At 40.4% G+C, this 22,959-nt stretch overlaps 1 protein-coding gene and 1 long non-coding RNA gene across 5 annotated transcripts in view; one reads left to right on the top strand and one right to left on the bottom strand.

The window, feature by feature from the left end:
• The window catches only part of LOC147330627 (uncharacterized), a 51,549-nt gene extending 38,175 nt beyond the window's left edge, over positions 1–13,374 (top strand). For all 4 annotated transcript variants that reach the window (XR_015129097.1, XR_015129096.1, XR_015129095.1 and 1 more), the window contains exon 3: positions 13,203–13,374. This is a non-coding gene — a long non-coding RNA (uncharacterized LOC147330627). The remainder of the gene's footprint in view (positions 1–13,202) is intronic.
• The window catches only part of tex264a (testis expressed 264, ER-phagy receptor a), a 78,963-nt gene continuing 57,613 nt past the window's right edge, over positions 1,610–22,959 (bottom strand). The window contains exons 3-4 of the mRNA XM_086292341.1: positions 11,855–12,026; positions 1,610–2,977 (exon numbers count right to left, since the gene is read on the bottom strand). Of these exons, the coding sequence (XP_086148467.1) occupies positions 2,613–2,977; positions 11,855–12,026 (537 nt within the window). The 3' untranslated portion in view covers positions 1,610–2,612. The remainder of the gene's footprint in view (positions 2,978–11,854; positions 12,027–22,959) is intronic.

Raw genomic sequence — 22,959 nt, 5'->3', positions numbered from 1 at the left:
CTGCTATGGTGACGTCAAAGCATGTGGAATATTTTTGAAACTGCAAATATGCTACTGAAGTATTGCTGCTAGCACATACTCTGCTGTGTTACTGTGGTAATCATGTGACTGACGTGCAGACTGAGTTGTAATTCATTGGGTTTAACAAAAGTATTATTTAGGATTTGCAGCCATTTTTATAAATAATCCTCTATTTTCAGAGGCTCAGAAGTCATTTAAAGATTGAATGACAGTTTCATTGCCAGGTTAGTGTACCAGAAGGGTTAACAGTTTAAGATCAACACATGGAAGCAACTCTAGATCTTTTATCTGCTTAATTTGTTGTGAAATACTGTGGAAACAGACCTCGCCTGGCCATGAAAATGCTTGTCAGACAACTGTACAGTTACTTTTGAACATGCGAATATAGAGGTTATGTACAAAAATGGCTGTAATTCCTAAATAATACTTTGTAAAACTCTTTGAAGTGAAGCTGAAGGACTGTATTGCAGTCAGTCTGGATTGTTTTATATCCAACCCACTGTCGGTGGTGGTGTATGGGGGCTTCTTCTTCTTTGGCCGTTCCCTTTAGGGGTCGACACGGCAGATCATCTGCATCCTCCTCTGTGGCACCAACCCCATGCACGTCCTCCTTCACTTCTCTTCCTCCTGCTGGCAAACCATCTCACCTTGCTTCTACTGGCTTTTATTCTTCTCTCCAGAGCATACCTCCACCTTTCCATAGCCTCTTCCACCTGCTCCCAAAATACGTATCACTGTCCAAATACTCCAACTGCAAGTCAAATGCAAAGAAGAGTGTAGCTGTGAAATCCTTCTTCAGTGGACTTTGGTGTCTACACATCTAATTTGGCTTGCATTCCTAACAAGCCCTAAATACATTTTTCTTTATTCAATTAAGTCAATATCCTCAACACTAACAGCACGACCAGGCACATGAAAGGCTTTTCTCTCTCTCTCTCTGGTTAATGGCGTATTACTCAGTAAAATTACCATGGTTACAATGGCGCTGGATTGGAAACAAAACATTAACACTTATAGGTCATGATGCTCATTAAGAACCGCAGGCTAAAGAACAAGTATGTCCATCAAACTTCAGTAGTCAGCTGGAGCCTATTCTTCCTGTTGTTTTGTGCACACAGCTGATTAAATAAATTGTAGAACAAATGCCAAACCACTCAGTCAAATGTTGACCCGATCGATGCAGCGCCGGCATTTGGATAAACAACATTTTGTGAGACTAATCTTAAGTGTTTATGCTTTCCAAATGTATCTACATTTGTATTATTTTATGCATTCTGATTAAACAGTTTCCCAGTTTCCCAGTTCTAAGGGTGCTGGGGAAATTGCTCACTTAAAAAAAACAACCCTTAAAGCAGTGCATTGTTTAACTCACCCAGCACTGAAAAACTGATGTTATGGGCTATTTTGTACCATTTCTCTTTTATGCTTCTTATGAATTCACATGTAATCCCCACAAAGCAATCGTTACATCATAAAGTCGTGAAACTTCAGAGAAAGCTTTGACTGCCACACACACTTTGTTACCTTCCTGCATCCCTGTTGGGAAACGCACAAAAAAATATAGATAAAAGCAGCAGAGCGGAGACCATTTTTGCTGTTCTTCTCAAACTAACATTTCTTTGAAAATTTTATTACACACAGGAAGACATACAATGCATCATACATCATATCCGACGTCAACCTACAAACATGTTACATCTAGTTTCAGATAATAGGTGAATTTTGTCTACAACAACATAAATGTAAATGAAATGTGGCAGAACAAACTGCCCACAGAAAATGAACAATACGTTAAAATAATTCAATTAACCTTTTTTTGCAGAGTGACAATAAAATATTCTGTACACCTTTCAGGGGGAAAGCTTACAAATATGTTTGAACTTTAATCTAAATCTTAGTCCTGGTGACCCGGAGGCATTGATGATGTTACTTTAATAATCTTTTTCTCCACCTCAGCTTTTAGAATTTCCCCTCGTATAAAATAACACAATGAAACAGCACCATGAACATCTCTACAGCAGCGGCAACGCCTGCACTTTTTCACCCAGTCGTTACATCACAACACCAAAGTCGGGTAATGCGCACAAACGCGTGACACAAATTTCCTCAGGACTTGACCTTGAGAGTGGGGTTGCAATATCACCTGTCACATATGGGCAAAACAACATATACTTTCTGATGATCCATGATAGTTGGTAACTCTGTTTCCCCCTTGCTTTTAATCCTTAATCTTAAACTGAAAGGTTACTTCTAATCTGAAAGGGAATTAAAGTGATCCAAACAGGATTACAATTAAAATGAAATATCTAATTAAATCTCCCATTTGTTGTGTGTATGTTTGTATAGGCAGAGATACAGGATCGGGATTTTTTTTTCTTTTTTCTTTTGAACTGAGATTAGAGCATAACAGAAAGTACAGGCTTCAAAAAGAGATTTAGAAGGCGCGGAAATACGGCATGTTGGTCATTACATTAACGGCTTTAGATCCATCAACAAGATTACATGACAGATAACCAGCAACAGCACAGCTGAGAAGCTCTCCAGCATGCCAGTGTTACGTGGCTACACGCCTTATCTCCTCAGCATCCTCCCTACTCCTCTCCTTCCCCTAAGCGCTCCTTCTTCTCAGCCGCAAGTTCAGCTCCTTCTCTAGCTCCGCCTTCACCTTCAGGAGTGTCCTCCTCTTCCCCATATTCCTTCTTCACCCTCTCTTCACCTTCCCCCAGCTCCTCCTGATCCATGTCAAGCTCTTCAAAGGAGGAGCCACTGCCCACTGAGTCATTAGAGCCTCTGTCGCTATGGTCCCTGTATTTAAGGTCTTCGCTGGCATCTAAAACGTCTCTCAGGGGCAGTGAGGAAGCCATGGAAGCGGCTGTGGAAACAGCCAGGGACGTCTCTCTGCTGTCCCAGGGCACGCCACCGCTTACTGAGCTCACATCACTGTGGGAATCTGCACCTGCATCAATGCAAAAAAACAAAACAAAACAAAAAAAACCAGAAGAAATTGATCAAATTGGCTGTGAGAAAATGGGTCATGCACAACTAATTAACAAAATAAAATCATTGGAGGAAAGGCAGGAAAGCTCACGTAGACTAAAACTGAAAGATTGATTTTACAGGTGAACAGAGGAAGTCTGTACTAAATATTTTGCTAATTCAGCAAGGTGGTGTTCTGATACTCTGTAGCGATGTGAAAACTTCAGTGGCTGAACAAAGTCATTAGGATTCATCCTCCGGGACATTGCTGCAGATATTCAAATAATGGTGGCAAGGCAGAGACTATTACTTACACAAAGCACGCAAGAAAGAAACAATGGGAACAGCTACGGAAAATAGTAGTTACTGCATGTATATATCTGTAGCCAACTTCACAATCGGTTGTCATATCTCGTGACTTTATGATCCATGGCAACACTGCGAATATGGTTAAAAAGCATCATCTTCTCAATGTTGGTTGGGTAATTAACATTAACAATATGCTTAGTATTGAAGCTCATCAAAAATGATGCAAGGATGTGAAGATATGGGTATATGCACTTACATACTCCTCCATCCTTTGATCACAGATTAGAAATGTAACGTTGGCTTCATGAAACCTAAAAGTGCTCACCGCTTAAAATTCAGCAGATGTAGCTCAGTCAACTTTAACTAATCAGATGAGCTCAGAGGGACCAAAATATTATTGAGAGACATTATTTATACAAAAGTCACAGACCAGCCATTTACATGTTGGCATTACTTGCATGAAATTGTGTAATGGACTATAATTTGCAGAGAGGGATATTCTTGCTGTGCATATTGCATATCTGTAATCACAAAGAATGTCCATTAACCTGATTGATGGAGATTTTCTCACCCACATGATCAGCTTACTAATGCTCTCTGTCTAAACCTGATTCTAATTGCCCTTTGATCTATGATTCACTGTGACCCAATAACCACTTATTGTCCCTGATGAATGTTATTCATAGGAGTTTTTGTGCGAGCGATTTGGAAGGTTATTGCTGTACTGTGTAGGTGGACCAAAAAAAATCTGCATTATTTAGGAGAAATTTAAAAACTAAAACTTACAGGAAGGTTTAAATACAACATGTTCAAGGTTCACGGAAAGAAAAATACTCTGCATGGGCCAAAGATGTAAGCAGAGACACATGAAAGATATAAAGCTTTTTCTGCTTAGCCTCCCTAAAATTACAAATGAAAACTGGCATTAGGGCAAGAAATGTGAGAAGAACATCACACCTCCCACCTACAGAAGAAATATTACTCAGTGATCTTTCCGCAGTTGGTCTTCTCGAAGATACTTCAAAGAAGTGGAGGAAAAGCCCATGTGACGATAACTTTTAAAAAGGCTCCCTGTATAAAGCTGTGATCACATGCTGAATTAATGTGTTGAAGTTTGATTTTATACATATATGCATTACTGCGCAAAAGTCTTGAGCCACTCCTCATTTCTTTATATTTTCCTTCTAAGGAGCCAGACTTCATTTTAATTATTTTAAAGTGGTGTTGAGAAAAGGTTCTCCAGGCTTTCTGAAGGTCTTTGAAAGTTTTTCTTTGGACGTTGGATGCTTGTTCGCTTGTTTTCAGTTCAGTCCTTGTACCTGACCAGTATCAAAGAGGATGCTTTTTTGTTTGTTAACCCACTTGATCTATGAATCATTAACCATAAAAGTGCCAAACTAAAGGGATGAACCACTGTTGTGTCTACACATAACAGACATCTTGGCAAAGAAAAGAAAAAAAATACATTGTTAGGCAACTAACAGCTTGTCACAAAAACAGTTCATTTGATTTCATTTCTTTGGTTGAATCAACAAAATTTCCAAAGATAAATCCGTTTGATAGGTATAAAATTAGACTTTTGCACCAACAAGGTAATTCACAAATAATTTTTAACTAAAAAACTTGGCATATTTCAGCACGGTGTGCAGTGTGTCTTTTAAAACGTTGAGAAAAGTAAACAGTTGGAGGGCAAAAGAAAAAAGAGCAGGTTTAAAACCTACAGCAGATGAATAACACCTGAAAGTAATGTCCTTACGAAACAGGAAGAAATCCTGCAAAGACCTGACAGAAGAGATTCAGCTGATCCATCTGCTACTCGCTGAAGCTCCTCTCAAATTCTGATGAGGATTCTTAAGGAAGGGATACGGGGAGAAAAGGTTGAGGTATGACAAATTATACAAGAATTCGACTGAAAATCAGTGGCACGAGGTTTTATGGAGTGATGTATCCAAATCTAATTGTTTTGGTTCAGATAAGTGGAGAGGTAAAACAGTGTGTTTCTACAGCCATCTGTAGAACACAGTGGAGACTCTGTCATGGCTTAAGCTGCATTTCAGTCAGTGGTGTTGGGGATCTAGTTAAAACTGGTGGACTTACAAACATATTGTGATACTATCTTAAAAGGTTTCATTTTTCAGCATTTAATTGATTCCAAACACACTATCAGTACAGTAAAATCAGACCTGGGTAGAAAAGCAAAGAGTGGTACACTAGCAGTCATGGATTGGCCTCCCCAGAGCTCAGACCGCAACATTATTGAAGCAGTGTGGGATCATCTTGACAGAGAACGGAATAAAATGCAGGCAACATCCAAAGAAAAGCTTTGAATGTCCTCCTGGAGCCTGGTGAGCTATTCCTGAAGACTACTTAAAGAAATGATAAGAAATCTTGCCTAAAGGTGTTCAGACTGTCTTAAAGAATATAGGTGGTCACACCAAGTTTGACTCTCAAGCTTGTCTATTTTTGCGTCTGGACTTCTTTAAGTTGCTTGAAGACGTCTCATCTGAGAAGCTTCTCAGTTCTGAACTGAAGAAGCTTCTCAGATGAGAGATGAAACGTCTTCAAGCAACTTAAAGATGTCCAAATGCTTTTCTTTCCAAGCTCCTTAGACTACAATGACCTGGATGACTGCCTTCACAGACTTAAATTGTTTCTGCAAAGTAGAAGGACAGCCTTAAAATGAAATGTGTTTGACAAATAAAACCGAATCTGACTTGACTATCCCATTAGACACTAAAACACTTTTATCCACATCATTGTCTTTCTGCCTTCACACTCCAAATGAATCTCATCCACACATCTAAGTGTGTCTGCACTAAATCTATCATCAGGGACCCAAACACAATAAACAGGGAGTCTCCAAGCTGCTCTGTGAGGTTCACCATTTCTTTTTATTTGAATCCCAACAATCTAATTATCACATCCAGCAGATCTGATCTTGTCTGGAGTGTAAAATATTACATATGGAAGTCCATTTAGGTCATTATAATAACTATTTATGAGCCTGTTGATTAGCTAGCATGTCCAAACACACCCGATGGGAACAGTCTTGGGTGGCACAGAAAGTGGTTATTTGACACGGTGGTGCTGCTTCAAAATGCATATAAACGGGTTAATGTAGTGATCCATAGTCTATTTCATTTGTGTGTTGCAGTGAAAAGATTGTTCCAAAGATTCATTTTACAATATAAGGTTTTACAGGAAATAATGGGTCTATTTAGGGTAATTGGGTGGACAGCCCCCCAAGGAAAAACCTCAACATACTGGACAACTTTCACCCTTCACTACAACTGCAAGCAAGTCCTGAAATTGCTAGTGTGGTTGAAGCCTGTGAAAGTCTTTTAGGTAACATTTGCCTAAATTAGTTGTTAAATTGGGCCCATTGGGATTATTAGCAGAGAATCAAGGTCTTGTTCTTCAAACTGTTTGAAAAAGAGAAGAGGATTTTTAAGGAGGTAATTAGACACAGACAGGGCTTCCTTAGTGCTTGGATAAGCAGAGTGGATTGCGAGAAGAGTGCGAAAAGGAATGCATAAACATACATTAAGAAGTGATACACTTAATGGATCATCATATTTACAGATGAGAGCCAAAGAGAACAAGCGTTTTAAGGAAGCTCATCATAAAAAACACACTTACACTGTGTTTAATGAAACTTCTTAATTTGGATTGTTTGGTTGTATTTGTTGTTTGCTTCAGTGTGCAGTAATATCATAGTAAAATGTCTTTTCATTCTTAAAGTAAACAGTGTACAGCCCTGATGTACAGTTAATGTTGTCAAATATATTAATGAGCAGAGCTGGGCCGCATATATAATATATATTACAGATGGTCAATCGCCATTAAATTGGTATCGGCTTACATATAGTGTGTCTGCTCTAATTGCCACTCAAGACACACTCCCCAGCCACTTCATGAGTTGCACTGGTTTGAACCCTTTTTTGGCATGAGACAAATCCCCTGTTTAACCACATCCCAAAGGTGCTCTACTAGACTGAGATGTGGTGACTGTTGAGGTCATCTAACTACAGTTAGATGAGCTTTGGCGTGTTATCCTGCTGGAAGCAACCATCAGAAGGTGGGTACACTGTGGTCATAAAGCAATGGACATGCTCTGCAACAATACTCAGGTAGGCTGTGGTGTTTAAATGATTCTCAGTTGGTACTGCAGGGTTCAAAGTGTGAAAAGAAAATACTCCCCATAGCACTGCATCACCAGGAGCATGCTGAACTACAGATACAAAATTCTGACCCTGCCACCTTAACTACAACCCTGCCAATAGAAAAAGGACTTCTTTAATCAAAGGCAAATACTCACTCATTCAGAATATTTGGGGGACTTTTCATTTATCTGTTATCTAAAGAAAACTGATTTGACCTCAGTGTTGGATATTCCTCATGATCTACCTATAAATAGCCTTTTGTGATATCCAAATGATGCTCTAAAATGTTTTAAGCACTGGGCACGTCTTGGCATTCTGAGTAATGGACATTTAATAAAGATAGATTCTGTTTTTCACAGTGACGATTTATGGACGCTAATTCAAAACCACAGATCACAGCCAAGAAGGAAAACTGCCAAGAAGTGGGTAAAAAAACATTTCTCTGACGGAAGAAACGGTATTCAAAGGCATTCAACAAATATTTCCACAGAAACTGATTTCCAAGCCAATTTTCACAAGTATGAAAAAGCAGAACACACAACTCTCTGATAAAAGAAACTCTTCAAAATAAAATAAATAAATAAAAAATCCACCTCTCTGCAAACTCCACTTATCGTTTCGTTTCTACTACACACAGTAGCTAAGCATTGTTAGCAGTGTCAGCATTGTTCTGAATGATTAAAAAGGCTCTGCGTGTTAAATGTGGAGCATAAAAAGAAATATCACATCTTTCCAAAAAAAAGTGTTTAAAGTGAATGTGACAAATGTTTATACACAATCTTCTGTTGTACCACTTAGTAAGACCAATGTTTATCGAACTGTCTTTGAATAGTTTGTGAACAGTATAAACTGATGTGATAAATCATCGTTAGACTGGTACCACAGCAGTTGAAATACTACAACAAAAGAATAGTTTGAAACTAGGGCTGGGCCATATTATACCGTTCACGGTAATACCGGTATAATGTTAGGCAACGATAGGAAAATGAAATATCGCGATAGAATATGAGTAAAACGCGCATGCGCAGTGCCTTTGTTTTCATACGCACATGGCCGATTGTTGAGTGAAACAGATGAACCAGAATTGGTTTGTAAAAATGGTGCAACTTCAGTGATGTGGAACTGGTTTGGTGTTTGTCCGTCAGATACACAACAAAGCACATTTTTTTGCAGAACATGCAAGCGGCCGTCGTTATTGTCGTATTTGTCGGACTAAGATGCTCTTAAATCTGGGAGTAATCTGGGTCCTAAACTCAGTACACTTCAGGTCAAACAAACACTGCAGCATCACTGAGAGTTAACTGTCTAAATTCTTTCATCTTTAATAAAACGATCAGCATTGCTGCTTTACCAGGTGTAACAATTCAGTTTAACTTCCAGGCATCCATGAAAACAAAATTTATTACATTTAACGGAGTTAGAAGTTAGCAGGAAGCTAGCGGAAGTTAGCTCGCTAGTTTCGCTAGTTACCTAAGCATGATATAGCATGTTCTGACTGAGAGATTTCTGAAAAAAATCAAACGTACAGCTCTGCTATCACTTCCAACATAAATGAAGGCAGGAAACTAAACAGCAGTGACGTTTGTAGGGTTACTGAAGTTGGGCTAGCTGGTATATAATGATGTGCTACGTGATCGCTAGCGACACAGCTATGTTAGCATAACATAAACAGTGAAGCTGGAGGATGAACACTAAGGTTCCTCATGGTTAGAGACAAATGCAATCGCATGGCAGGATGCTGTAAACGGACCAAACGTCAGTCAGGAGAACAACTGAGATAATCCATCCACAATACAAGGCTAGTCATTAATATACTGCAACAACATGGGAATAGAGCAGCTGCCAGAGAATTCAACATCAATGAATCAATGGTACAGAAGTGGAGGAAGCAAGAAGAATGAGTTTAATAAAGTTTGATTTATCTAACTGCTTTGTTTAGCTCAATGTGCCTTATGGTCCAAAAAATACGTACTGCACACTACAGTTTAATGTTGCAAAGCACCTCTTTTTAACTTCAGTGGATATTATATATGGTTATGCTCAGGATATGTCAGCCCATTTCTACTGGAAATGCCTTTTGGTTAAACTTTCAGCAAGGAATTTGCATTTGCACTGTTACATTTTTATAAAGCTTTAATGTACATAAAAACCAGCTTCTTGTTTAAGTGAAAATTAATGGAAGGTTGTCTTTTTGCGCTAGTAATGTTGTGGAGTATTTTGTCTCGCATCAATTATATCGTCAGTTATATCGTTATCGCAAATTTTCAAATGTATATCGTGATAAATATTTTTGGCCATATCGCCCTGCTCTATTTGAAACTTCGACAAACGCTTTTGTTTTCAATAATGTAATGTCTGCAGGCAGCCAGAGGAGAATCCAGTAAGTCACTGTATAAGGAAACGGTTAGAGGCAATAATTCTCCCTAAAATCTACCCTTTTGTGTTTATTCACCCAAAAACAGCCATTGCACTGACCACCTTGCTGTTGGCTAGCTTTGAGCTTTGCACAATGGACACACCACTCGTCTGTGTGGAGTGAGTCTGTTTGTCTTCTGATCTTAGAGCCTAACAGAGACTCATAATATCTTTTATTTTGCTCCAGCCTCTCTCTTTGATTTTTTTAAGCTTAAGCTAAAATATTTTTATACAGACACATCTTTAAGTAAATTCACATGTAGATGTGTCCTTTCATTGACATTGTATTATAGCTGTGTCATCTCTACTTAAAAAAAGGAAACTTTTACATTTCTATTTGGAGACATGTTCATTAGTAATATTAGTTATGATGGGGACATCTTTGGAAAGAGCAAGGCTAGCTGTCTATTCCCTACTTCTAGTCTTCATGGTAAGCCAAACTAATTAACTCTTGGCTACAGCTCCAGACCGAGCACACAGCCACAATGGTCTGCTGGATTAACACAGACACGGCGGCACGACGAATTAACAAAAGATTTGGAGACCACTGAGTGAATGCATAAAAAGTAAGAGTGTGCAACGTTGCAAAATCACTTTCTCCTCATGTGATTAAGACACGTGGCAGATCGAATTAATTTGATCTGAATTAACGCTGGCACTTTAGTTCTTTCTTATTTACTTTCTCATTTGTTAGGGAAGCAATAATCAAAACTTTGTCTCGGTCTGGTGATGCTGACAAACTCATTTAAAGTTGTGAATAGCTCCGACTCTCAGTTTGCTCTTGCCCCTCAGAATGTGAGAGCGGATAAAGCTGCTGTGTATGGAGAGTGGTCTTCACCTCTGTCATGTAATGACGCTTTATTTTAAAGGTGGCTGCCAACTAACCATGGTCAGAACATGTTAGGCCTTCTTCCATATACGTCTCTGAAATTTAAACTGTGCTTACAAGGGATGTCACATGATCTATTCTTAAGGCACCTGATTTAAATCAACCCATCCCCACTCACTCTGTCCCCACAGAGCAACACCATTTTTGTTCTCCGGAGATTTGTACGCTGATTAAGTCAATACGGCTCTGAGACCAGCCCACAGGTCAGCTGTGATTCAAAGAGTAATGGCAGCATGGAAGACATCGCGCTTGAAGGCACATACTTGTAATGACAGAGCAATTACAGAGTCTCAGATATCACCCGTCCTCTGTGATCCAGGGCGAGAGAGGAGTCAGCGCAGTGGCAGACAAAATAAAAGTTGTTACACATTTTCTCTTTGTTTGTTTTTAACTGACACAAGCTGTAGGATCAACAGAGTAGAAATGAATGCTTGGTAAGACTGAAATTGGACGACAGCAGTATAACCACATGATGGCTCCTTTTTCACGTGGCATTTGGTTGTCCCTGATTTTTTTTAAAGCTGCTTTCACACATCATTGACTCATCAGGCTAACCACCTCATTGTGGCTAAAACCACTGGCCACATGGTGAGGTTTGCTCTATTGTCACATAATCCGAGAATAGCAGAATATAGCTGCACATCAGCGCAGTCCGGTGATACTTTAAACCACAGGAATCGGTTAAGTTATGTTTAGTTACCTTACTACTCTCTTACGCTCTCCTACAAACTCCTTATAAAATGTACGCATCAAACGAATTAAGAAAGCACCTGAGTCACATATCAGATCTCAATGAATGACACATTAAAAGTTGAAAATCTTTACTGATATACATTTTGTAATTGAGAACAGCAGGTGAAAACCGAAAGCATCAATTCTTTGACGGCTAGATTTTAAAAAAGATAAATAAATAAATCACACAAAAAATCTAAACTAAAGTTGTTCCGCTCTGAAAACTGTCCCTTAATTTTGAATCAGACAAATTGACAGCTCTTTCTTCTTGTTTGAGAAATCTTTTTGATGCTGTCACTAATTGCCTCCGGGGAGGCTGACAGTATCCGAGGATGTGTAAAATCTTTACCTGTAATGTCGGTTCCTCTATCGTCGTCCGAGTCCTCTTCTTTCACATCTGTTCTGACCTCCTCTTTCATTTCTGGTACAAAGAAGTCCGTCTGACGAGACAGCGGAACCATATAGTTGATGACATCCGAACTGTAGATCTCAATAGTTGGGAATGCACAAAGCTTCCTCTCCTATTAAAATGGAAAAAGAAAAAAGACACAAAACAGGAAGTGAGATTTACCTTATAATATCCTATTACCCTTGCAAAGATAGGCGCGTTCGTTCTGTAAAAACCACAAAGACACTGTCGAATGTCACCTTAATATTTGTGTAAACTTGTGCTTGTGTCTCTAATTGAGAAAGTGATAACCTTTCATAATTACACTGAGCTGGAAGAGGAAAAAGAAGGAAAACAAGCACACAGACAGCATGAAGTCTGACTAGCTTTGAGTTATGAGAAAGATCAGATCAACAGAGAGCAGACTATCTGCTTAAACGACTCACACAAGATAACAGAATTCTACATAATCATCTTCACAATGATCAAGTTCAAGTGATGCACAATCTCTTTAAACAAATAACATGCCCTTTTCTTCACAGTGCCAGTGGCACCGGGGTCACTGGTTCTCAAAATGTGATCCCCACTGGTGGGGAATAGAGCCACTGCAGCTGTGGCGTACACGGCCAGGGGAAAACTACAGATTTCTGATGGAGTCGAGCTAACTAACTAAAAAAACAGAACTGTGATTCTGTTTTTTATCTTTGGTGGTAGGATATGAACTTTTCTGCCTTATGTTGTCAGACATGCCTGAAAAAGTGTTTAGGAAGCAGTGATGCAAAGGCCCTCGTGTTTCATTTGCATGAAAAAGGTCTGAGCAGACTCAATTAACTTCAACACTGAGAGTAAAGGACATCTTCAGTTCTCACTGTACCCATCATGTTTTTCCAAGTTATTATTTTGCACTACAAAAGCTAAACACAAATTTAAAACACCCAAAGGCCTCATAAAACTGCTGGTTAAATCCTTTCTTTCAATGCTTCTCACATAAAACACGACAAAGAGCGTAGGGACCGAGGACCCGTGCTGAAGGAGTGTGATGAACACCTCAAACAAGCAGAAAACATTTCAAATATGCAGTTCAAAAGTGCCTTTGCTGATATAACACTATGTCTTTCACACATTAATATGTATATACTGTATCCCCTTCCATGTGAGTTCATTAAAGTTGCATTACCATCTACATCAGTGCGTCTACACTCTCCGCAAGAAGTATATGCAGTGAGTGGAGAGTTTATAAATATTATACTATATTTTCCTCTAAAGTGGACATTAGCCTTTCATAATTTTTCTTTATGCTTTCATATAGTTCTCAAGGGACTGCAGAGGAATGAGCTGTGTGATGAGCCATCAGAGCACGGCAGAAGCAGAGGTGAGCTGCACAGGCTGGTCTCAGCTGTGATCGGCTGCAAAGTGACATATGAATGCTGGAATGCACAGACATGAACACAAGTCAATAAAAATCCCACACAGTGTTTTTGCCCTTGATTTTATTTTTTTATTCCTTATGATTCATAAAAAAAGTTGCCTAGTTGTTCACTTATAATAGAGATCCGGCTAAGGGTAACACTCTGTAGCTACTAAAGAGAAGAGAGCTCAGTATGATGGGTTGTTTTACATAATTCTTTCTCGTTCCTCATATTAAAGGCAAATTTATGACTGTATACAGCTGCTGGCTGTGAGCACAGCTGCAGCTGCTCTGTCTGGCTCTTATAGGTGAAGCTGTGGCTGGATACAGTTATCACTCAGCCTTCAGACAGCTGCATTCGAAGGTTGACTCTGTGGTGCTGTGAATATGTACGGCTGTACTATTTGCTTCTGTGACAAATGTGTTAAACCGCCAACCCCATTACAGCACATTCATCACTTCACACACACATGTGCAGTCAGTGTTCTTCTCATTAACAGATGTGTCACAGTCAGAACTGCAACAGCCCAACTACAGCCATGGGTACAGTGACCGCTTTGTCATACCAAGGCTGCCCTCACAATCACAGCAATTACAGCCTCTGCCTCAATCAGCTTTGGCAGTGGTCACTGAGAACTGACCCCCCTCTTCCAGTTTTCTTTCACTGCGCAGCCACACTGAGGCTGCACCGGCCTGCCTTTACATTGCACAGATTAATGCATACCTATGAGATTTTCTCTATTGGTGAAAATGATTAAAAGGTGGTGCAAAAGTTTTGCAAGGAGTCCAGGAAAACCCGACCTTTTTGGGTCTAACTATATTGTTGTTTTTGTATATTTTTGGGAGCCACATTCCTGACATTTTAGGACATAAGCATTATGTGGACAACTGATATCAGCAAATGGCTCCAAAACACTCAAAAGATTTCATAGTTTTGAGCTGTGCTTTGGGGCATTAAATCGCTACAAATATGCCCTTTACCAACACCAAAGCAACCTTTAACCATAACATTTCTCCACCATGCTTGAAAGATGGCTTCAAGCACTCCTTCAGCATCTTTCCATTTGCTCCACATCTAAGAGCTCAAACACACATGTGTCTATACACGACACTTCTTTCCCCCAAAACGGTCTCTGTCCAGTGTCTTTGAGGGGTTTTTTTTAACCACTCTTAATCATCTCCTTTTTACTGGCCAGCCTCATATTTGGCTTTTTTTTGTTGCAACTATGCCTAGAAGGCCAGCTTCCAAGAGTCGCCTCTTGACTGTGTGTTGATAATGGTGTTTGGTGGGTGCCATTTAATGAAGCTGCCAGTTGAAGACCTGTGAGGCGACAAATACATCAAACTACTTGTCTTCTTGCTCAGTTGCGCTCCAGGGCCTCACACATCTCTTTCTATTCTTGTTAGAGCAAGACCGCACTGTTCTGTGGAGGGAGAACTTGCCAGCACTGCATGCGATCTTCAGTGTTTGTCAGTTTCCCACAGCTTTCATTTCTTAGAACAAGAGCAAGAATAGGAATGTTTACAGCTTTATGGGGGGCCCCTTTTAAGACTTGAATAAAACCTGCAAAGAATTCAACATTAACTGAATAAAGAAGTGTTTCAGATTTCAGCCGTGATGACAGGAAAAGGAGTTTTTAATGATCAGTTAGGATTTCGCTTGCATTAGAGAGCAAAACGTGCCATTGACACACAGGAGTGCGCTTTGCTATGAGCGTCTGTATAAGACAACATTCCATTATCATCATTAATGGCATTCACAAACAATTTCATTAATGTAATTTATTTTTTATGTACATGTCTTTAAACTTAATAACAACATATTTAAGTGATAACTTATTTTTAGCTAAAATTACAAAAAATCAATAGAATGAAAAAGTAAAAAAATATGCAATGCTAACTGCAAGTAAAACTATAAAAGCATTAGAACAAAATGCCCTTGAAGTATTAAAAGCACACAAAACAGAAAAATTGCCTCATGATTGTTATGTTATAACTGATGTCTCGGTATCTCCTGCTGAAACTGAGCAAGCCGGTGCTAATTTGAGCTACTGAACCTTGTAAACATAGCTTTTATCACCAAGTTTATATATATCTTTTTAAATTATTGCCACACAAAGTAGAAAGTAACTGTAAAGTAGAAGTTGTGAAATAGCTTTGAAGATACTTGATATTTTTCTATTAAAAACAGGAGACTTCGAATAGAAGGAAACATGCAGGGAAAGCTCCAGGGAAGTATAACTCTAAAAATGTGACTTTGCACCATTATATAGATTTAAATATTCTTATTCTATTCACTTTTTTTCTTCGACTAGCAAATAAGCGAGAATGACATTTATAAGAAGTGCTTTTGGTTCAGCTCGTTAGTTAAACCTCTCAGAACTGAAGTGACCACTTCGATTTTTAAAAAAAAAGCAGTTTCTCCCCAAAAAACAAAAAAGCCCTTAAACCTGGTGCACTTTTCAAAACTTCTTTTTGCTCTTTGAAAATGTTGCGAGGTTTATTTCTTTAAATCTGCTGCTGGATAAATGTGTTGTTATGTTAAACCGCACTGCTGATTTCTCCTTAGCGCACATATTCGTTCCCACGTGGAAACCTTCGCGCACTCGCTCTCTTTATATTACACAGTATAACTCCACTGTTTGAATTTTTATGCTCGCGCTGCTCTTCATCTCACCACGCAAATGTTCATAAAGGTCTCGTCTATAAATTTAAGTGAATGTATAGACTTGCTGTGTTGTCATGGTTATGTTACAAAACAAGCTATTCTGAGCTCTGAGGGGGAAATAATGAAAGAAACAAGTTGGATGGCCTAACTGCGGTAACCTGGCTCCATTTCCTATGGGTCAGGGTGATCTAGGTTGACTGATGGGTTTTAATCTAATCCTTGCAAAATAAGACTGTAGGAGCTGGTATGAATCACCTGGCTGCTACACACAGAGGCTCCAGCCTTGGGGCTCCTTATGCAAATGAGTGCCCATCTCCTTGAACCTACTCCGATAATGAGCAGGGAATTTGAGACAAAGACAGTTCACTATACTGTAGGCATACATGTATCTCCAAGGGATACGGTAACAGATAAAAGAAAGAAAAGCACATATAAGAAAGGTGTAAACCAATATATCTGCATTACAGACAGTAAGAGTTACTTTAAAACAGTAATTTGTTAATAATTTTCCATTTCTTTCCATAAAAGATTCTTCCAGCAGTGACTGCAAGATGTTATTTAAACACTTGGCTGAATCTGATGAATTAATGGTTACCACAACATCAGGGAGACAGGATAGAACTTCTATTATCTTTGGTACAAATAAAAAATTTTGCCTTTAACACAGGAAATGCAAAGTACTTTCTTTTGCAAAAGTCTCATACCTGAATAAAAAAATAAATGAACAAATAAAGCAACACAACAGCATGTGAAGCTACAAGAGGCACAAGATGATGCACATTTTCAATAATCCACTTTGCAGGATGCCAGTGTGTTATAAAGACAGCTTATTAGACAGCACGGGATTCTGGACCTTTTAATTTTGTAAATCATGTCATGCATATTACCAATTAATTACCAATTAATACTATATAGTGATTTACTGACACATATATTAGCCCATCTCAGTCCTGAGGAGGAATGTTTCTATAACATCTTATCTCATCCAAAACATTAGGGCACGGTCCGCTGGGTCATGTGGGTGGAGCTTCTGTGTTCTTTGGGCTGGCGGTGTGGTTGCTTAAAATGCAGCAGTGTTAAAGTACGTAGATGCCAAAGTGACATCAATATAAATGTACACAGTTTTCCAGCAGGGCATTCAGTTGTTGTGGCAAATCATTGGGCACTTACTTAATTCACAAACACACCACTCTAGAGCTGTTCTTCAAAATAAATGTAATTTGCTTTAACAGAAACAGTGAATATCATTACTGCACTCCTGCTAACGCATTAACAGTGTTACGTTGTTGAATATATTTATTTTGAAAATCATCCTAAAAATTACAAGTGGTGTGTTTTTCACTTTCATTAACATATTTTGCAATAGGTTTGTTTATTCAATCATCTTCCCTGCTGCAGGCATTTCACTACACTTAATCTGTGGTTATAAGATTCATTTCTATTGTATCTTCTGTTGCTCTTTAAGGTATTTCAAAGACCTCAGTGACAGTTTTTTTAATTACTCCTTTTGCTGTCGACACAAACAACTACTTCTAATTACACAGTAATTGATTCTTCACTTTAACTGTACTTGCCTTTATGAACAGTGCACAATCAAAAGGCAATCTCTAAACTGAAGTACCCAAAGTAACATTAACATAATTAGCTTTTTTCTGTCTTTGATGATATTTAATGAAAACTAAACAGAGACAAAAAATACTAAAATATATACGGAAGCAGAGTTTTCAAACATAAGCCTACCTGTTATAGCTGGTAGGCCTATGTTATAGCTGCTCAAGTCTTCTGGCAGCATTAATCTTTACACCTGACAGTGACTTCTGTGATAGATTTTTATGAAGTTAACACCTGTTCCTCACACCTAGGTATTCACCACTCATCCAACGTGTGAAACCTGCTGTGAGGACAATTAAAGTGTGGCCAGAGGGGACAGACGCAGTGCTCCAGGACAGATTTAAAAACACAGACTGGAATATGTTCACCCACACAGACCTGGACCAGTACGCCTCATCTGTACTGGATTATATCTCCAAAACCACAGACAGTGTCACCACCCAGAAACGGATCACCATGTACCCCAACCAGAAGCCTTGGATGAACCGGGATGTTCGTCTCCTCCTGAAGGCCCGCAACACTGCCTTTAGGTCAGGAGATGCACACGCCTACAGTACAGCCAGGGCTAATCTAAAGAAGGGCATCAAAAAAGCCAAACACCATTACAAAAAGAAGGTAGAAGAACACTTCTCCAACTCCAACCCCCGACGCATGTGGCAAGGACTCCAGACCATCACAGACTACAGGACCACCAAACCCTCCCCCGCATCCTCTGATGTCTCCTTCCTCAACGAGCTCAACAACTTTTATGCTCGTTTTGAGCGAGGGAACCCCACAACCACAACCAAAGCAGACATGACGCCAGACCACCAACCTATGACTCTCTCCCCCACCGATGTAGGAGCGGTGCTGAGCAGGATCAATGTCCACAAGGCTGCAGGCCCTGATGGCATCCCCGGGCGTGTTCTCAGAGCGTGTTCTGGGGAGCTTGCAGGAGTGCTCACAGACATATTCAATCTGTCCTTGGCCCACGCTGTGGTACCGGCCTGCTTCAAATCCACCTCCATCGTCCCGATACCCAAAAACTCCAACCCATCTTGCCTCAATGATTACCGCCCAGTAGCACTCACCCCCATCATCACTAAGTGCTTAGAGCGACTGGTCCTAGCACACTTCAAATCCTGTCTCCCCCCCACCCTGGACCCCCACCAATTCGCATACCGCCGGAACAGGAGCACAGAGGATGCAGTCTCCATCGCAATGCACTCTGTCCTCTCACACCTGGACAACAACAACACCTACGCCAGAATGCTGTTTATAGACTTCAGTTCAGCATTCAATACAATCCACCCCTCACAACTCATCAGGAAACTGACAGACCTGGGCATCAGTTCCCTCATCTGCAAATGGTTACTGGACTTCCTGACCAACCGCCCCCAACATGTCCGGCTGGATAACCGCTGCTCATCTACCATCACAATGAACACCGGTGTACCACAAGGCTGTGTGATGAGCCCTTTCCTCTACTCCCTCTTCACCCACGACTGCAGACCTGCTGATGGTTCCAACACCATCATTAAGTTTGCAGATGACACCACGGTGATTGGCCTCATCAGTGACAACGATGAGGCCGCCTACAGGGAGGAGGTGGATCGTCTGGCTGAGTGGTGCGACAGAAACAACCTGCTGCTTAACACCGAGAAGACCAAGGAGCTCATCGTGGACTACAGGAGGAATGCTGACCCACATCCACCCATCCACATTAAGGGGACGGCTGTGGAGCGTGTGAGCAGCTTCAAGTTCCTGGGAGTCCACATCTCCGAGGATCTCACCTGGACGACCAACTGCTCCAAGCTGGTCAAGAAGGCTCACCAGCGCCTCTTCTTCTTGAGGACTCTGAGGAAGAACCACCTGTCCTCAGACATCCTGGTGAACTTCTATCGCTGCACCATCGAGAGCATCCTGACCAACTGTATAACAGTCTGGTACGGGAACTGCTCTGCCTCGGACCGGAAGGCGTTGCAGAGGGTCGTGAAAACTGCCCAGCGCATCGCCGGAGCACCACTTCCTGCCATAAAAGACATCTACAGGAAGCGGTGTCTGAAAAGGGCTGGGAAAATCATCAAAGACCCCAGTCACCCATCACATGGACTCTTCACCCTCCTGCCCTCTGGGAGGCGCCACAGGAGCCTCCGGACTAAGACCACCAGGTACCGGAACAGCTTCTTCCCCACAGCTGTCAGACTCCTGAACTCTGCCTCCTGACATCTGACCCACGTTAAACTCATGGACTGAACATACACACACCCACAATGGACAACTGTACCCTCAAACACAATAATAACATGGACTGAACCACCACTCACAACCACTAGCACTTTATATAGCCTCTGTAGAAACTATCTACACCCTCACTTATCTTAACTGCACTACTGTATAGCTCTGTGTAAATAATCATTCTGTACATTCGATAATCTTTAATCCTACAACTGTTTACAACTTGCATAGTTCCCATTTCTGTATAGCTGTATATCCCAGATTCTGTAAAGTTATTTATTTCATATTCTGTATAGTTTTTCATATTTATATCCTGTTCATATCCTGTACATAGCTTGTACTCACTACAGCCTGTACATACTTATAGTTATAGAATATTCACAACATACTTCATACCGTGTACATTATAACATACCATAATAGACCCATTTCTGTAATATACTCACATATCTATATTATTGCTAATATATATTGTAATATATCTATATCACTAAAGCACTTCTGGATGGATGCAAACTGCATTTCGTTGCCCTGTACCTGTGCATGTGCAATGACAATAAAGTTGAATTCTATTCTATTCTATTCTACCTGTATTTTAGGGGGATTGCACTTCTTTTTCAGGAGGCCTGATGGAACCTTTTGGAGAACAATGACCCATGTTGTGTTTGGTGCTGTTTGTTTTGGCTCTAGGATAGGCCTCAAGGACAGACTAGTTGCTTTTTGATAGTGCAGAGGCACAATTTGTTTCCTTATCTGGAGAGCAGACATAGAAGGGGGTATATGAAACTCTGTGTGAGATTAGAACATCAGAACAGGGATGATGATACCTGCTGTAATGTGTTTTCATTTCTCCTCTCCTTGATATTCAGTCATTTTCATAATAAATATATTCATATTTTATACTATTCTTCTGGGTCCCTTGATTATTTCTGCATGAAGAAAATCTCTCATCATAACTTCTTACTAACCTGCTTTTGTTTACTCCAACATTGTTGGGTCCCCCCCCCCACGCACACACACACCACCACCACCTTTTTTTAATCAAAGTATTTTTTCTTGTGGTAAATCCTCCTCAGCTAATATAAAAAGCAGGAGGTCTAACATACATTAGTTTATTTCACAAGGCATTATTACTGGTACTGATTGGAGCATAATTCACTATCATATGTTACGAGATCGCGGATACAAGCGGCAGAAATGAGCTTCCTCCGAAGGGTGGCTGGCCTCTCCCTTAGAGATAGGGTGAGAAGTTCGGCCATCCGGGAGGGGCTCAGAGTAGAGCAGCTGCTGCTCCACATCGAAAGGAGCCAGCTGAGGTGGTTCGGGCATCTGACAAGGATGCCCCCTGGGCGCCTCCTGGGTGAGGTGTTCCAGGCATGTCCCACCGGGAGGAGGCCCCGGGGCAGACCCAGGACACGCTGGAGAGATTATATCTCTCGGCTGGCCTGGGAACGCCTTGGTATTCCCCCGGATAAGCTGGAGGAGGTGGCTGGGGAGAGGGAGGTCTGGGCCTCTTTGCTTAGGCTGCTGCCCCCGCGACCCGGCCCCGGATAAAGCGGATGAAGATGGATGGATGGATGTTACATAAGTTTCACTGAAATAGGCTTGTTCCATATTACATGTTATACACAGTGTGTTTCATTTGTCTTACCTGTTTAAATGATTACAGCCATTTCATCTGACAGCCAGCAAAAGGAAAAAAACAGCAACAACTAACATCTATTATTAAACAACGATATGTACAGCAAAGGGGTCTGATCTGTGGGGGGTATGTTTCACTGACCAGTAATCTATACTTACTGTCACGGAGGAAATAAATAAAGAAATAGCAGACAGATTAACTGTCATAATCAAAACTCGCTCCCGGCTTGAACATCTTAATTATACGACAAGCAAGATGTTCTCTTTCCACCCAGTGGCCTTTTGTGGTTTCTGCCTGTCTGCTCTCTGATTGGGTGCCATCTATTTCCCGAAAGCTTATCATGGAGTCAACAAGCTTCCACTTAACCTGTGTCTTGAAGCTGCTGGGAATGAAATGTGCTCTGCTGCAGGATACAGAGGCAGATGGCTGAACCATCGAAAAACAGGTCACTGCTTCCTTGCCCGTCGCCTCCTAGCAGACTCAATGGTTATCATCGTCATGGCCACACTTTCCAAAATTCCTCATCACATTAGGAAATCTTACCTCTTAATGATTACTGATGACTAAAGACTAAATTGACTACATTTAAATTGACAGCGGATACAATTTAATGATTAATATTTACTATACAAAATAGCCTTTTCTTAATTTTTCATTAATAATACATCTGAAGGAAAAGCTCTTGTGCTTGCAAATAAACAGAAGATAATCCCCAAGTTGGTGATGTAAACAAATCAGAATATAGTGGAGGTGTGAAATCCATTTATAATTATGTGCAGTCAAGTGCTAAAGGCACAGAAGTTTGAATTTCAATAAAAATACACCTGCTAAAGTCACTACTGTATTTGGTTACATTTTGTCTATGAAAAAAACACATTTTAATTAGAGAAATCAGACAATCTGGAGTTTGATTTGCCTGATAGCTCAAAACTCTGGGGCCTGCTGTTTGCTGACAACAGTAGAAAAAACATATATGTAGGCGTTGCGGCAAAGTGTAAGACACAGAAGTGGGTGATATCCATCATATATCCACCAGCCACCCCTCATTTTTTAATGTTTTGCTTCAGAGGAGCCAAATATAATGCATTACTGTATTAGTTACCATGTTTTCAGTTGAATCTATGAAAACTGGCAAATATCGCAGTTTTAGGCATATCTTAGTATGAGGAGTGAGTCCTAAAAATTTAGGAAACTGGACAAGTGGACGACAAACGAACAAGTGACAAACTTATAAACTATCAACAACAGATGAACAGTATCTGAAAGTCATCCTTAAGAAATCCACCAAAAGCCTGACACAGGGTCTAAAACATGCATCTGGCCCTTCAGTTGATCCATCTACTGTTCACGGACGCCTCACTGGAAATGGTCCCAGTAGAAGTTGGCTGTCAAGAAGCCATTCTTAAGGAAGGGAAGGTTGAGGTATGTCAGATTAAACAAGAACTGGACGAAAAATGTGCGGCAACAGGTGTGGTTCAAATCGTCAAATATGTATGCAGGAAGCCAGGAGAGAGGTACAA

This window comes from Aulonocara sp. 'chitande type north' Nkhata Bay, linkage group LG5, assembly GCF_057382095.1.
Source record: "Aulonocara sp. 'chitande type north' Nkhata Bay isolate Kocher_YH1m ecotype deep benthic linkage group LG5, A_spYH_male_GT1.1, whole genome shotgun sequence".
Taxonomy (NCBI): domain Eukaryota; kingdom Metazoa; phylum Chordata; class Actinopteri; order Cichliformes; family Cichlidae; genus Aulonocara; species Aulonocara sp. 'chitande type north' Nkhata Bay.
This window is presented reverse-complemented; position numbering and strand designations above follow the sequence as displayed.